The sequence below is a fragment of the Petaurus breviceps genome, unplaced genomic scaffold, assembly GCF_028583685.1.
Source record: "Petaurus breviceps papuanus isolate PSGF00001 unplaced genomic scaffold, PetGlider_PUasm1.0 184, whole genome shotgun sequence".
In the NCBI taxonomy this organism is placed as follows: domain Eukaryota; kingdom Metazoa; phylum Chordata; class Mammalia; order Diprotodontia; family Petauridae; genus Petaurus; species Petaurus breviceps.
The window spans coordinates 3,539,992-3,554,921 of record NW_027185793.1 but is presented as its reverse complement, the minus strand read 5'-3'; the positions used below and the strand labels follow the sequence as shown (position 1 = coordinate 3,554,921).

The 14,930-nt window shown below is 35.5% G+C and overlaps 1 protein-coding gene across 10 annotated transcripts in view; it reads right to left on the bottom strand.

Moving 5' to 3' along the window:
- Positions 1 to 14,930, bottom strand: part of PAM (peptidylglycine alpha-amidating monooxygenase) — a 369,904-nt gene that overhangs the window by 45,102 nt on the left and 309,872 nt on the right. For all 10 annotated transcript variants that reach the window (XM_069088092.1, XM_069088091.1, XM_069088094.1 and 7 more), the window contains one exon: positions 12,401 to 12,530. In XM_069088092.1, the coding sequence (XP_068944193.1) occupies positions 12,401 to 12,530 (130 nt within the window). The remainder of the gene's footprint in view (positions 1 to 12,400; positions 12,531 to 14,930) is intronic.

Genomic DNA, 14,930 nt, shown 5'->3' with positions numbered 1-14,930 from the left:
AGAACAAGTGGGAGGTTGGATAGGAGGGAGGGAAATATAGTCAGTCTTTTACAATATATCTACTCTTGTTAATGTTTTCCATTAGCTATACATGTACAACCTATACTGAATTGCTTATCTTCCCAGTAAGGGTGGGTGACAAGGAAGGAAAGGAATGAATCTGGATTTCAAAGTTTTAAAATCAAATGTTTAAAAATATATACATATATATGTATATATATACACATACTATTATTAATACTATTTTACATGTAATTGGGAAATAAGATATATAGGCACTGGGGCATAGAGATCCACCATGCCCTACTGGAAAATTTGAAGGGGGAATGGGAGAAGATATGGGAGAGAGCAGATTGGAGGAGGGGATATCCTGTGGGACTGCTATTTTGGGGCAGTGGGTAGGAGAAAAACGGGGAGAAAATTTATAACTCAAAATCTGGTGGAAATGAATGATGTAAATCAGAAGTTAATAAAGCATTTGAAAAATGAAAAAAAAACCCAGTATACCCAGTTTTTAAAAATGAGTTCAAATTACAGAACAAGATAAATTACTAAAAAATCTAACCAAATCAAACCAAAACAAAATACTTCTACCTGAGAAAGAAGTAGTAGGTAATATTCCTCAAAGAATCATTAGGAAGAGGGGAAAAAACAGAATACTGGGCAAAGGGAAATGTTTCAGTTATCAGGAGAGGAAAAAAAAAGATGGATCACAAAATGTAAAGAACTGGCAAAATTCTAGAAAGGATTATGATGTAAATGATTTGTGAGCTCTGAGAAAAGACTTGTGATCACTAGAAGCATTCACTAAAAACAAGCTATGTCTAATTAACTTCATTTATTTTTTCATCAGGTTATGAGACTGGTAATCTGTGGTTTTAAGGCAGTGTAATTTCAATAAGGCATTTGGTAATCTCATAGAGATCTTCCTGAATAAGACAGAGACATGAATCTGAGTCTGAACAATTGTACTCAGTGTCTTTACTAATGAATTGATGTCAATCTGTACAGAGCTCTATGGTGGTATGTCATAGGGCTCTGTCTTTTTCTCTCTACTATTCAGCCTTTTATCAAGTCAAAAAGAATTTTTGCATAAAATATAAAGTTAAGAGGAATAACTAATATTGAGGATGACAATAAGAATTAAAAAATATCTTGAAAAGTCTGATTAAAACCAAAAGCATTATCTTTCTTCTCCTCTCCTGGCATTGGTGTCTTGCCATGAAGCTACTTGCCTAGTATGACACACTGCATCTAGCAGGGAGCAGAAATGCCCACTGTGGAAACAAATATGGACATAGAGAGGGATCTGTGGTAAAATTCAAGGCTGGAAGTCGTTTAAAAGTTTACAACTTCTGAAAGGAGAGAAAAGAACTAACAACAATGGATTCAAAGGAGAAATTAGCTCAGGCAACTAAGAGTTAAACTTGGGAAAGGAGCAGAACCAGTGAGCCCAGGTGTGACCTAGTCATTTGAGATGTGGTGGGGGAGGAGAGCTATATCAGGATACCCAAAAAGAGAAAACATGCATAGAAGCTCTTCCTGAGCTCCTGTAGAGTTCAATTCACTGAAGCATGAGTTGCCATGACAAATTGTGTTCTCTATATATGTCCGTCAATACCAGGGTACTCTAAATTTGTGATCATTCTTCTCAATGAGGTGTGGGAGTTTATCTCAGGTTTGTGTGTATGTTGGGAGGGAGGGGTTTTGTTGTTACTGTTACTATGCAATTTTAGCAAATGACTTTGCCTTGTATAAATTATGTGCTTGTCAGTCATGGTCCTGTTATTGTGGAACCACAGAATACCTCTGAATCTAGGATAGTAGCTTCCCTCTATAGGACCTATCTTATGATTGACAGTAGTACTTCGGGTGTTATGCTATACCGAGATTTAGAGTTGGAAGAAATCCTAGAAATAATTTAATTGAATCTTTTCATTTTGTATATAAGGAAATAGAAGGCTAGAGTTTTAAAGTGACTTGCCAAAATTTGCATAGGTAGTGGGAGTACCAAAGTCAGGATTCAGAACCAGGTCCCTTAATTCCAAACCACTGCTCATTAAGAGGATTTTTAGCTGGAGTAACCCTTAGACACCATCTAATCCAACCCCCTAATTTTGGAGTTATGAATCTTGAGGCCTGGTAGGTAAGATAACTTGTCATTGTCAGAGAGGTAGTAAGTATCAAACAGGGAATTTGAGCCCAGGTTCTCCAGCATAAGAAGCTGCTGTTAGAAGCCCTTCCATAGGGGTGACTAGGTGGCACAGTGAATAGAGCACCGACCCTGGAGTCAGGAGGACCTGAGTTCAAATCCGGCCTCAGACACTTAACACAAAAAACCAGCCATGTGAACTTGGGCAAGTCACTTAACCCCAATTCCCCTGCCTTCCCCCCTCCAAAAAGGAAAAAAGAAGCCTTTCCATTGTATCACATCACCTCTGCATAGGACTTAACACACAGTTCTGTCCTTATATTCAACCATCAATCACATAAGAATTGGGTAAGTTATCAAAGCTCAATATGAGTTAACATAATCATGTGGCTGCCACAGAAACTAGTGGATTCTTAGGCTGCACTAATGTAAGTAAAATTTCCTTAACATATGAATTAAAAGCATCCCTACACTATATTATTGTGTGTATTCTAGGCATTGCATTGACAAATTTAGGATGATAACAAATTGGTAAAGGTTGCCAGGGAACATATTTTGGTTGAATATAAGGAAAAACATTTAAATAGGGAACTTTAACAATTCAATGGGCTTCCTTGAATAGTAATGAAGTCCCTGCCACTGGGCATTTTCAAACAGGAATTGGATCACCATTAGGAATATTGTAGATAAGATCCTGTATTGGGAAGGGATGTTGTACTAGATAATAGTATGGTATAGTGGAAAGTACTGTAGTTCTGGAGTCAAAGGATATGGATTCAAATTCTACTTCCTGACCCTTAGCTACCTGTTTGACCCTGGACAGTTCACTCAACCTCCCTAGGCTTCAGCTTCCTCAACTATAAAATAAAGGGATTAGACTAGAGGGTCTTTCGGGTCTTTTCCAGACTGACTGCTATGATTCTATCATGTCTAAGACATCCAGATTTATGATTTTAAGAGTGAGATGGAAAAAATTATAATAGGGCCCTTGATGACCTAAATCAGTTTTGGACCACCCAGCTTCCTAGATCACATAAAAGTACAGGGTCAGTCCATTGGGTAACCAGGTAGATAGGGCTGTTCCTTTAAGATATAATCTGAAGCATCTGTGATTATTTCAAAGAAGGGACCCAGGAACAGCTGTTCCTGTGGAAAGATCTGTCTAATCCCTGCTGGGAGGTATTTAAACTTTAAAGAGCTATAGCTGCCATGCTGTACTAATGTGCTGGCAGATAAAAGGTTTCTTTAAAATTTCATGATTCTCTGCTGGAACTATGCATTTTCCATCTTTACTGGGGAAGTTATTTAAAATAGCCACTTTGGAGAGAGGAATAAAGCAGAAGGAAATACTAGTTAAACATTTTGGTGAACAAATTTGACTTACTAGTTCTTAAAATCTTACTGTCACATTTACATGGTATCATGCGGCAGAGGGATAAGGTAGAGATTAGTAGTTATTGTTATTAGTTTATATGCTAAATTGAATTTTGACCAGGGTTACTGGAAAGCATTACCAACTATAAGCATATATTGATCCTTCACAAGTTTTGTGATCCTCTCCAAGGTGTAGTAACATTTATTAGCTTTAGATTAGAAAAAAATTCCTGATTTTAGGGCACCTATAATTTAAAAGTAGGAAGTCGGCATGGGAAAGGTTGCACCGAAAAGTTATGTGCTATTTTATTTAATGTACTCAAATGGTCATAGCTTCAGGAATTCAATTTCCACCCCATATCTTCCCACGATAGCTACTTGCTACATATCAGAGAAGTTGAATATTTCAAAAAGAATGTCCTCTCTTCACTGAAGAGAGGGAAGAGTAATCATATATTTATCTTCTTATACATCACATGGAAGGCAACATGATTGTGCACATGCAAGCACAGTATCTAGAATATAGTAAACAATAAATGCTTGTTGACTGACATGTCACTATAAATCTTGAGTCTATAGTTCATGAAAAATAATGCAACAATAATTCAACAAGACTTCTGAAAGAATAAGATGATATTCTATGGAGGAACAGCGTATTTTTTTTTCCCCATTGTAGAGGACAAAGCAAACAAAAAGAGAATCAAAAGAAGAAAGAAATAATAAATAGTACTACCTCTGGAAGTATATGAAGGGTAAAGAGGTAACAGTAATTTACAAAACATAATTAACAAATAAATCTGCTCATAGACAATCTTGCATTTTAAAAATAAATCCTCAGATGATGACAATTATTAGGTCAAATATTCCAGTTATTTGGACTCCTCTAGACCAGCACTGATAAATGGTCAAAGGATATGAACAGGCAGTTTTCCTATTAAGAAATCAAAACAATTTATAGCCATATAAAAATGCTCTAAATCATTATCAATCAGAGAAATACAGATTAAAACAACCTTGAGATAGCATCTTATACATACCAGATTGGATAAAATAATAGAAGGGGAAAGTTACAAATGTTGGAGAGAAGGTAGAAAAATTGGGGCACTGATTCATTGTTGGTGGAATTGTAAAATGATCCAACCATTTTGGAGAGCAATCTGGAATTATGCCCAAAGAGTTATTAAACTATTCATACCCTTTGACCTAGCAAAACCATTACTGAAACTATTTTCAAAGATGATTAGGGAAAGTGGAAAGGAATCTATATGTTCCAAAATGTTTATAGCAGTTCTCTTTGCATTGGCAAAGAACTGGAAATTACAGGGATGCCCATCAGCTGGGGAATGGCTGAACAAGATGTGGTATATGACTGCGATGGAATACTGTTGTGCTATAAGAAATGATGAGCTCAATGATTTTAGAAAAACATGGAAAGACTTGCATGTTATAATGAAGACTGAAATGGGCAGAACCAAGAGAACATTGTATACAGTATCAATAACATTGTTTTAAGAATGACTTTTAGCATACAAGTTATTCTATTTTAAATACCCAAATTAACTATAAAGGACATATGAAAAAAGATGTTATCTGCATCTAAAGAAAGAATTAGTAAACAAGTGTGTATAGAATAATGATATACATACATACATGTATATGCGCATATATACACATATGTATGCCTATTTGTGTCTAATGGTAGTCATCTCTAGGGCAGGGGTGGGAGGGAAGAAAAAAAGTTATGTGATAATTTTGTTGTATATTTTAAAGGAATAGCAAGTCGCACACAGCAGATTTACAGTTTCATGTATAAGCATTTTTTTATTGTACTATGTTATGGAAATGCTTGTTTTATTCCACAAATTCAGAATGAAATAATAAATTAGAAAATTAAATATAAATTATATTTTATAATATATCTTATTTTTATATATTATATTATTTATTTTTAATATGTTATTTATATAATGATATAATATTTTATAATGGAAATAAAATATAAAAATAAGATGCAAGTTAAAAAAAGGAAATGGATTCCATTTACAAATGGTAATCTAGATGACATCTGGATTCCTAAATAAACAGATTTTGTTTGGCTTGAATCAACACTTACACCATGTAGCACAGCAGAGAGAAGAAGGTTTGGGGTAAGGAAATGAGTCAGTATCTTTGTTTTGCCACTTATTATCTGTGTGACCCTGGGTTAGTAACATCATCTCTTTTAATTTTTTTTTTGTAAAATGAGAATAATAATAAACAGGGAAATGAGGAAGGTATTTTATAAACTATAAAGGCTATACAATATGTAAAATTGTTATATAAATGTATATTTTTCTTATTAGTATTCTTCTACTAAGTCCTACACCAATGTCTTATGGAGTTGTGGAAGGGACCCTGAAATTTTTTTTTTTGGAGGGCAATTGGGGTTAAGCAACTTGCCCAAGGTCACATGGCTAGTAAATATTAAGTGTCTAAGTCCGGATTTGAACTCAGGTCCTCCTGACTCCAGGACCAGTGCTCTATTCATTGTGTCATTTAGCCACCCTGAGACCCTGGATTTTTACAGATGAAATGATAAAAGCGCTGGCAGATCCTATCTTACTGTAAAGGTTTAGGTTATTGGCTTGGCAAGAAACTGTTTATAATCTCTCGACCAGCCTAGCTAAATCTGGAGGGACTAACCACCAAAAGACTGGTTACAGGGAAATGATTATTTTGGTTACAGCAACTTCCAAATTATCCTTTTTTAAGTCTGCATTGGCAAAAGGAATATTCATGAAATACACCTGTGAAAATCATGGCTACTTGGAGAACTGAAATATTATTACTGATATTATTATTTACACAGAAACCATTCTTAGATGGATGGTTCTTGTTTTGTAAAGCAATATCTACTCACCTAAGGTGACTTTTGCTTTCCACTTTAAAAAATGTAAAGCCTGTGGTAATTACTTAGAATAGCCATGACATAAGATAGGAAACCACACCTTTATCTTTAGTCATAGTTGGAAATGGTGCTGCAATTTTCCTGTTGGGTAAAATGAAGCTGGAAATCCATTTGGAAAATATAGGAAGTTTCATTAAAGTGAAGAAAGCACAAAATTGCATACCAATAGGTTACTTTTAAATTAATTTGTTAAAAATATCATTAGGTCCTTAAAAATGACAGGGAAGATAATGACAGAAATATATGAATCAAAATGTTATATTCAATTGTCTGCTCTGAAATTTGAAATGTTCTGATTTCCAGACTTCAAGATCAAAAAACCTGACAACTCACAATGTGTTATGAAAGGGCATTGGGAAGGATACACACACACACACACACACACACACACACACACACACAAGTGCTTAGGAGCAGCTTAAATCAATATCTCTTCAAAATAAGGAACCATCAGTTAAACTTAATACAGGCCTTGACACTCCCCAAGCACTCTATTATTATAAATGAAAGACAGAAAAATTTATCTAGTATAATTTATAAGATACTACAAAGGTTCCATTTATCTATAAGATTTGTTCTCATAGGACTGTATGAAATACCTCAGAATGGGGGCATTATATTGACAATCTAGTGAAATTCAAAGAATATGCCAAAATTCAGGGCAGGCTTTAATAATCTTGCTTGAGTTGCTTGCAGTCTTAAAAAAAAAAACAACCCAGGAGGATAGTGGAAATAGATAGGATGAAAAGATAAGAAAAAGAAGGAATGGAGATAGGAGTTAAGAGAAGGGATTGTAGGAAGGGAAACAGTCTTATTCCACTCATGGTCAGGGTAAAATTAGATTATGGAAATTCATTTTAAATTATGAAGGTTATACCTAGAGGCTCTTTTTAGGAATGTGGTGATAGAACTGTTTATAACATAACATATACATTCAAAGTCTGTCATTTCTGAATCTGCCTTATTCACCTCTTAAATGATAATCAATTATCAAATATTGTCCATTCTCCCTTCTTAGTATCTCTACATTGATCCTTTCTTTTCTAGTACCACTATTAGCTATTCCAGTTCAGAGCCTCATTAACCACATGACTGTTTCTATCAGTTTTTCCTGATGTTATTCTCTCCTTCCTTAAATCCATCATTCATACCCCATGTAATGGGAATGTAAATTTATGTTGTTGCCACCTTTCTAAGATTGTATTGTGTAAGATCTTCCCTACCCCTAGGTTAAGTGCACCTGGAGCCTGTGGTGGGAGGCTTGTTTTTCAGGACATACTTTGTGATTGGGCAGTGGGTCAAGAAGGTTGTTACATTCTCTGAGCCAGGAGAAGGCTATATAATCTCTGATGTGAGGCTTGGTTTTGGGGCTCACTTTGAGAAGTGTTGTATGATTTGACCAGATGAGACTCTGGGCAGCCGTTGAGAACCCCTTGGCTTTGAAAACCCAGATGTTGATGCTTCCTTCTCTGGTGGCTGACTAGGTATGGATGTAATGGTCAAGACAGCTGGAGGCCTGTCTGCTTGATATGTTTTTCTGTTTTATTGTAACTTCTGTCTGTATAATCTGAGATTTGGGATGCTGAAATTTCCCCCTGAACAAGGTAAATGATATATTTGATTGATTAAAGCAAAATTGTTAACTCATTTTGAGTTGGTTTCTTTTAGAAAAGCAGATCTAAGAACCTGTGTTGGCAGCCACAGTGGGTATGCTGGGGTGCTTGCTGCTACATACCAATGACACACTAATCTTTGTTTATATATCTGATCATGTTACCCCTTTGCTAAGCATCCTCAGAGTCTCTTTGTTGCCTATCAAATGAAGTTCAAACTTTCTGCCTTGCATTCAAGGCTCTTCCCTATTTTGCACTAAGCTTCCTTTCCAGTTATATTACTCCCCCTCAGTGAACCCTGGACTCCAACCAAATTGAAATATCTCCTGTTCCCCAAACCATAACTTGGCTTTCCTACCTTGGGTACTTTGGCTCCTGTAATTTCTGATGCTTAGAATGCCCCTCCTTTCCTTCTTCCAAGAAGTGGATTCATACACATCCTTTAACACCTAACCTGTGTCACCTATTCAATGAAGCCTTCCCTATACTACCACTTCCCTCACCATCCTCATCTCTGCTTCAGCTGGTAATGATCTTTTCAGTTAAGTTCAAGAAATATATAATAATTCCCAGCCATGTGTAAGGCACTGTGCTGGTCCTAAGAATACAAAGACAAAAATGAAAGATCTGAGGAGGGAGAGAGAAGGAGTGTGCTCTTCACAGAGGATGTAGCACCTGAGCTGAATCCTGAAGGAAGACCTACATCACAAGAAGCACACGTGAGAAGGGAATACATTCTCCATCATGCAAATGAATGGAGATGGTACACTGAATGTCAACTCCAGTACTTCACATTGGCTAGACCACAAACAGCTTTCATGAAGGGGAGTGCTAAGAGACAGGGTTTGAATCAGAGGCAAATAATGGAGATTTTTACATTTAAAGCTAAAAATTGGGGGCAGCTAGATGGTGCCGTGAATAGAATAGAACAATGGCCCTGGAGTCAGGAGGACCTGAGTTCAAATTCAGTCTCAGACATTTAACACTTACTAGCTGTGTGACCTTGGGCAAGTCACTTAACCCCAACTGCCTTTCCCCTGCAAAAAAAAAAAAGCTAAAAATTTGTCCTGTTTAAACCTCATGCAGCACTTCATTGGTGCTTTGTTAATGAACTTATGTTTTATTTAAAAAAAATTTTTTTTTTTAAGCAATTGGGGTTAAGTAACTTGCTCAAGGTTACACGGCCAGTTATTTCTGGGTGTGGTGCTGAGTGTCTGAGCCCGGGATTCAATCTACAGGTCGTCCCAACACTGGAGCCGGTACTCTTACTCGCTGAGCCACCTGGCCACCCCTAAGCAATTGGGGTTAAGTAACTTGCTCAAGGTTACACGGCCAGGTGTTTCTGGGTGGGTGCTAAGTGTCTGAGCCCGGGATTCGATCTCCAGGTCTTCTCAACACTGGAGCCGGTGCTCTTACTTGCTGTGCTATCTGGCTGCCCCTCTTATGTTTTATTTTATATTATAGCTATCTATATGTATGTCTCATATACTTCAACTAGACTATGTTCCATAAGAGAAGGAACTATGTTTTATAAACCTTGCACAGCAAGTGGTGCTTAATAAATGTTCATTGAAATGATTTTAACTTCCAATAGTACTAGTCATGGTCAAAGATAATGCCACATAGAATTGATTAAAACTGACAGGTCTGCCCAAAAGATATAAGCAGAATAACTTGAAAAAAGTACTACAGTCACACACTGAAGCAAATACTTAACCTCTCCTAGTAATTATGATACTTAATTGCTAAATTCAGCAAGCTTCCTACTTTATATACAAAATGGAGTTCTGGTTATTAAATAAAAAAGTATTAGATTTTTTTGGGATACCAGTATTAATCCCTCTGAAAAGCAACAGGAATAAAAGTAACTTCAGGTAAAAATATTACAAACTAAAGAATAATAGAGCTTTATTGACTCTGCATTAAATCTGTGAATGAGTTTAAGCAGTGTTACCTTTTCACTACATTGATTTAACTGATCACAGACAGTGAGTACCTCTTCAATAATTTAGTACTTATTTTATTTCTCTTGGAGCTATTTGATAGTTTACACATGTGTGTATGTTTGTGTACGTATATATGCCCAAGAATTGATATATTGTATCATGATAGTAACTGACATTAATTTAAATAATTTATTCAATGATAATAGAAATGATTTTTAGGTGAATTTACCTTATATATCACTATTTTAATCTCTTTTTGATTGTTGAGTCTATTAAATGTTCTAAACATATCATACATCATCTTCAAACTGAGATAGTTTAATCTCTTCTTTCTAATCAATAAAGAAAAGTACGTAATTTCTATACCTTTTCGCTAACCACATGCTATAGAAAATTATTTGCAGAAAGTTGCCTATTCCCCTTTCAGATTTTACCAAGGATACTTTGGTTAATATATAAATGATTCTCATAAAGACACTATAATGACAACAGAGTAGACATGTAGTCAATAGTTACTGATGTTCCATTTTTAAGTATCTTCATCTCATTCTGATATCTTATATAATGATACATGTTTTCAATGATTACATTTTGTATCTCCCTCCATAATAGACGTCATCAGTTTGTATTTGTTCTCTCCAAGGTTTCATTTCCTTAAATGTCATTTCCACTTCCTTGTATAGAGTGTCAATGGTAGTGTCACTGTTACTGCTCAATAACACAAAAGGTAACCTTCATAGTTCTTCCAAAAGAGGGTCTTTCATGGTAAGACCACATAGGATTCCTTGCCTTGCTAAATGCAATCATATAACTGACTCCGCTAAATGATTCTTTAGTTGCTAACTTCTATCAAAACACAAAAAGGGAGATACTGGCTCACCTCCACTGTGGATGATATTCTGAGCAATAAGCACGGAACAGGTATTTCCTATAGAGTATGAGATTCTTCCTATACATTTCTTTATGGGAGATACTGTGTCGAGGGCATTAAACTTTACAATGTTACAAAGCTTCCTCAACTACAGCCATGATTACTAAAAAAGAGGCTGGCAAAACAACTCCTAGATGAAAAGTTAAATAAGTGGAAAATGTCTGTGACATGTAGTTGAATGGCCAGTTCATTTAGTTACAACATCAATGGATATATCTAGGATAGACACTGCAGAAAGATAATGAGTTGGGACCAGAATTGAAAATGAGGATAGAAGCAGTTTAGATTGCATCTGGGAAATTATGAAGTGCTTTCAAATATTCTAAGATTCTGCCCAGGACAAATCCTGCATTTGTGTTTTTGTTTTGTTTTTACCACAGATATCTTTCATATGATGCTATATATCTATTAATATGCTAAAAATTGTGAATACCACAATCTCCACAGATTCAAAGGAGAGACATATGGTGCGAGCAAGTAGGTTGCGTGATCTTTCCAACAGTGATCTATGTGTAAGAAACGTGTCTGGGATAACATCAAGGAGATATATGATCTGAAAAGGCAGAAAGGCTAGTTAGGCAATGAATGATGGATATCTTGAGTTTTCTAAATGGAAAGCAAAACATCTGAAGGAAGGCCTTTAGCATTTTGAAGCAGAACATTTATGAAGGATGTGTGGGACAATATGGATAAGAATGAAAAGTCATGGATGGATCAAAGTGTGACTGGCACCAATGGAAGGAATATTCACATTGATGATCTAAGATCCACTGAATTCTTGAACTATCTTTATCAGTGCTTATTTCCCTTAAGTTTTTTCCCCCTTGTATTATAACTTTAGCTATCATTTCTAAATCTATATCAAATAACAATGGTGGAAACCTGCTCTTTACTTGTTTTTAGTCAGAATGTTTGTTTTCCTTATATATACAAAATATAAACATGCATATGTGTAGTACAATGCAAAGCATGGGTGTGATATACATATTATGATACATCTATGTGTGATATGCACATATATAATCTTGATTTCAAATAAAGGTGTTTTTTAAATTTTGATAAGGATGTTTTCTCTACTTTCCAAGAAAACATAGATATTACTTTTTCATTATCCCCTCACAGAGTTCTGTATTCCTTCCACTATTTGTTACCACTTTGAGCAACAAAGAGATACATAGCAGGCACTACATGTGTGTATATATATATATATATATGTTTACATATATGTATATAAATGATAGTTTTGTTGGTATCCACTGCAACACCTAGCTTCTAGATATGCTGATCAGATATGTTCTTACCTTGGAAATTAAAGTGAAATGAAAATGAAGAACAGGGAGAATTGTTAACTACTCTTAAATAATCACCCTGACTTTTAAGGAAAATGATATAGCCAATTTTCCTTTCAATTCACCCCATGAAAAGATATTAACTTACTTTCCATCCCAAACGTGATCACCTCTATGGAAAATAACCAGGTTGTTATTGGAATCCAGGGCCACTCCTGAAACCTGTCCTGGGAGGAGGTATACGCCAGGCCAATCCAGTGCCTCCTCTACATGGAAATCTACAAAAATAAATTAGTATAGTTGACATGCAAAACAAAGTTACTAGGAAGCCACAAAGGTTTATAGTGATTGTATGAGCAACATAATTTTTGTTACATGCAATAATATATCTAGATGCATGGAAACAAAAAAAACCAAGCCATATCATATTATTAACTTAAAAATGTTTTATTGATGATTTTTGTTTTCATAGTACTTTCACTTCCCAGAATCCCCAACAGAACCCTCCCTTAAAAGAAAAACAGTTAAAATCAACCATCACAGCAATTGCACCTGATAATATATACATCATTCCATACCTGGAGTACACCATCTCTCTACTGAGAGGAGGGAAGTATCACTGGTCCTTCAGAGGCGAGACTGGCCATTGCATTTAATCAAGAAGCATACTTCTTGATAAAATACAACTCATGCAGAAGCCAATGGCATCTTAAGCTACAACAGAGGGATTGTGATATAGTGGACAGTGTTGGACTAGGAAGGAGGAATACATGTGTTTCAATCCCACCTGCGACACTTATTAGTTGTGTGACTATGAGTAAGTCGAGTAACCTCTCTGAACTTCATCTGTAAAATGGGGATAAGAGTATTTGTAGTACTTACCTCACAAGGTTATTGTGAGGCTCAAACAAGGTACCATATGTAAAGTGCTTCCTAAACTTTAAAATGAAATCTATGTGTTAGTTCTTATTATATATATTAATCAATATGCCCCCTTCCTTTTAGTAAAATACATATGTAATCTGGGTATCCTTGAGTCACTGAAGATCAATTTAGACAGTTTTCTTTTTGACATTTTAAACTGGCAACTTTCTGTAACATGACAATAAATATGAAATAATTTTAATATTGAGTTTTTTGGAAAAGGTATTTGTCAAGTTATTATATCAAATGTGCTTTATGTTTATAAATCTGATGAAAAGGTATGAAAAGTTGAACTATAAGCATGGCTGCTTAATATTATGGTATGGCTTCTGAGTAACTTTTGATTGTCTGATGCTTATTATATACAGTAAGTCATTTACTGATTATCAGTTATACTTGTTATATTTCTATTCAACAGTTGGTTACTATCAAATTGGAGGTAGAGGTACTCTCCTTTAATGTTTCTTTTTCATTATTTTCTCTTAGAGAAGAGTTAGAGGAACAGAACTTATTAGACTCTTGATGAAATTATAATGCTTCCTCTGAACTTGGGTAGAAAATAATTTATTGGGCAATTATTGAACATCTATGCAAATTGGTGACAAGTATAAAACAAGTCTTTGTAATCTACATATAATCATTAAATCTCACTTTAACCAATCATTTCCATAGCCTTTTTCATAAAACTTGGGAGAAGTAGAAAAGTTCATGATTTGAATATCATGTGTCCTGTTCACTCTGGTATATGTGACAACATGCCATAAAATATCTAAAAGAAGCAAAGCACAGGGCCTGCTTAACTTTTAGAAAAGAGAACATCGACTGTGAATTTTCACAGAAACTGATAATAATTATAGAAAATTGTAGTGGGGAGGGGGCGGTCCTACTCAATGAGAAACAGTTTTTATAGACACAACATTTCATTTCTGGAAAAATGCAGAAGAAACTTCTAAGACATGGCATGAATGAAGGATATATTTGTTTACTTTTAATTATGTCAGGGAACAGAATTTACTTAAAATAGCTGACTTTTAAAATCCTTTATTCATTCATATCGTCTAGACAAAAACTCTGAACTTATTGGTATTATAGTTTAATTGATAAGCAGAAATGTGTTCTGTCATAAATATAAATATTAATTGCAACTATTATCCTCACTATCATCACCTGGCTCAATTAAAGAGAGGCAGTAGAAAAAATGCTGGATTTCTATTCAGAAGACCTCAGTTCTAATCCTGACTCTGCTACTTATTAACTGCTCAACTTGGGACAATTTACTTAGTCTTGTTATACCTCAGTTCCTCGACAATAAAATGCACTGCTTGGGACTAGATGACTGTAATGGGAATGGGAATTTGAAGATCTTTCCTGCCCCTTAATAAGCCTAAATTGAACTTGAGGACCTTTCCTGATGTTAAAATAAACTCTGTCCCCAACAGGCTGAATGTGGTCACATGGAGCCTGTGGTGGAAAGAGTTTGCTGAAGGGTGGGGCAGAGCCCACAGGAGAAGCTGGCTTTGAGGGGGGCTTGTTTTTCAGGAAGGTGCAACTTTTGTTACTTTGTAGTTAAGTGGGTCAGAGGGTTGTGATGTTCTCTGACCCCAGAGAAAGCTATATATACTCTGATGCAAGGTTTTGCTTTGGGGCTCACTTTGGGAAGAGTTGTGTGATTTGGCCAGATGAAACTCTGGGCAGCCGCTGAGCCCCCCAGCTTTGAAAACCCAGATGATGGTGCTTCTCTCTCTGGTGATTAA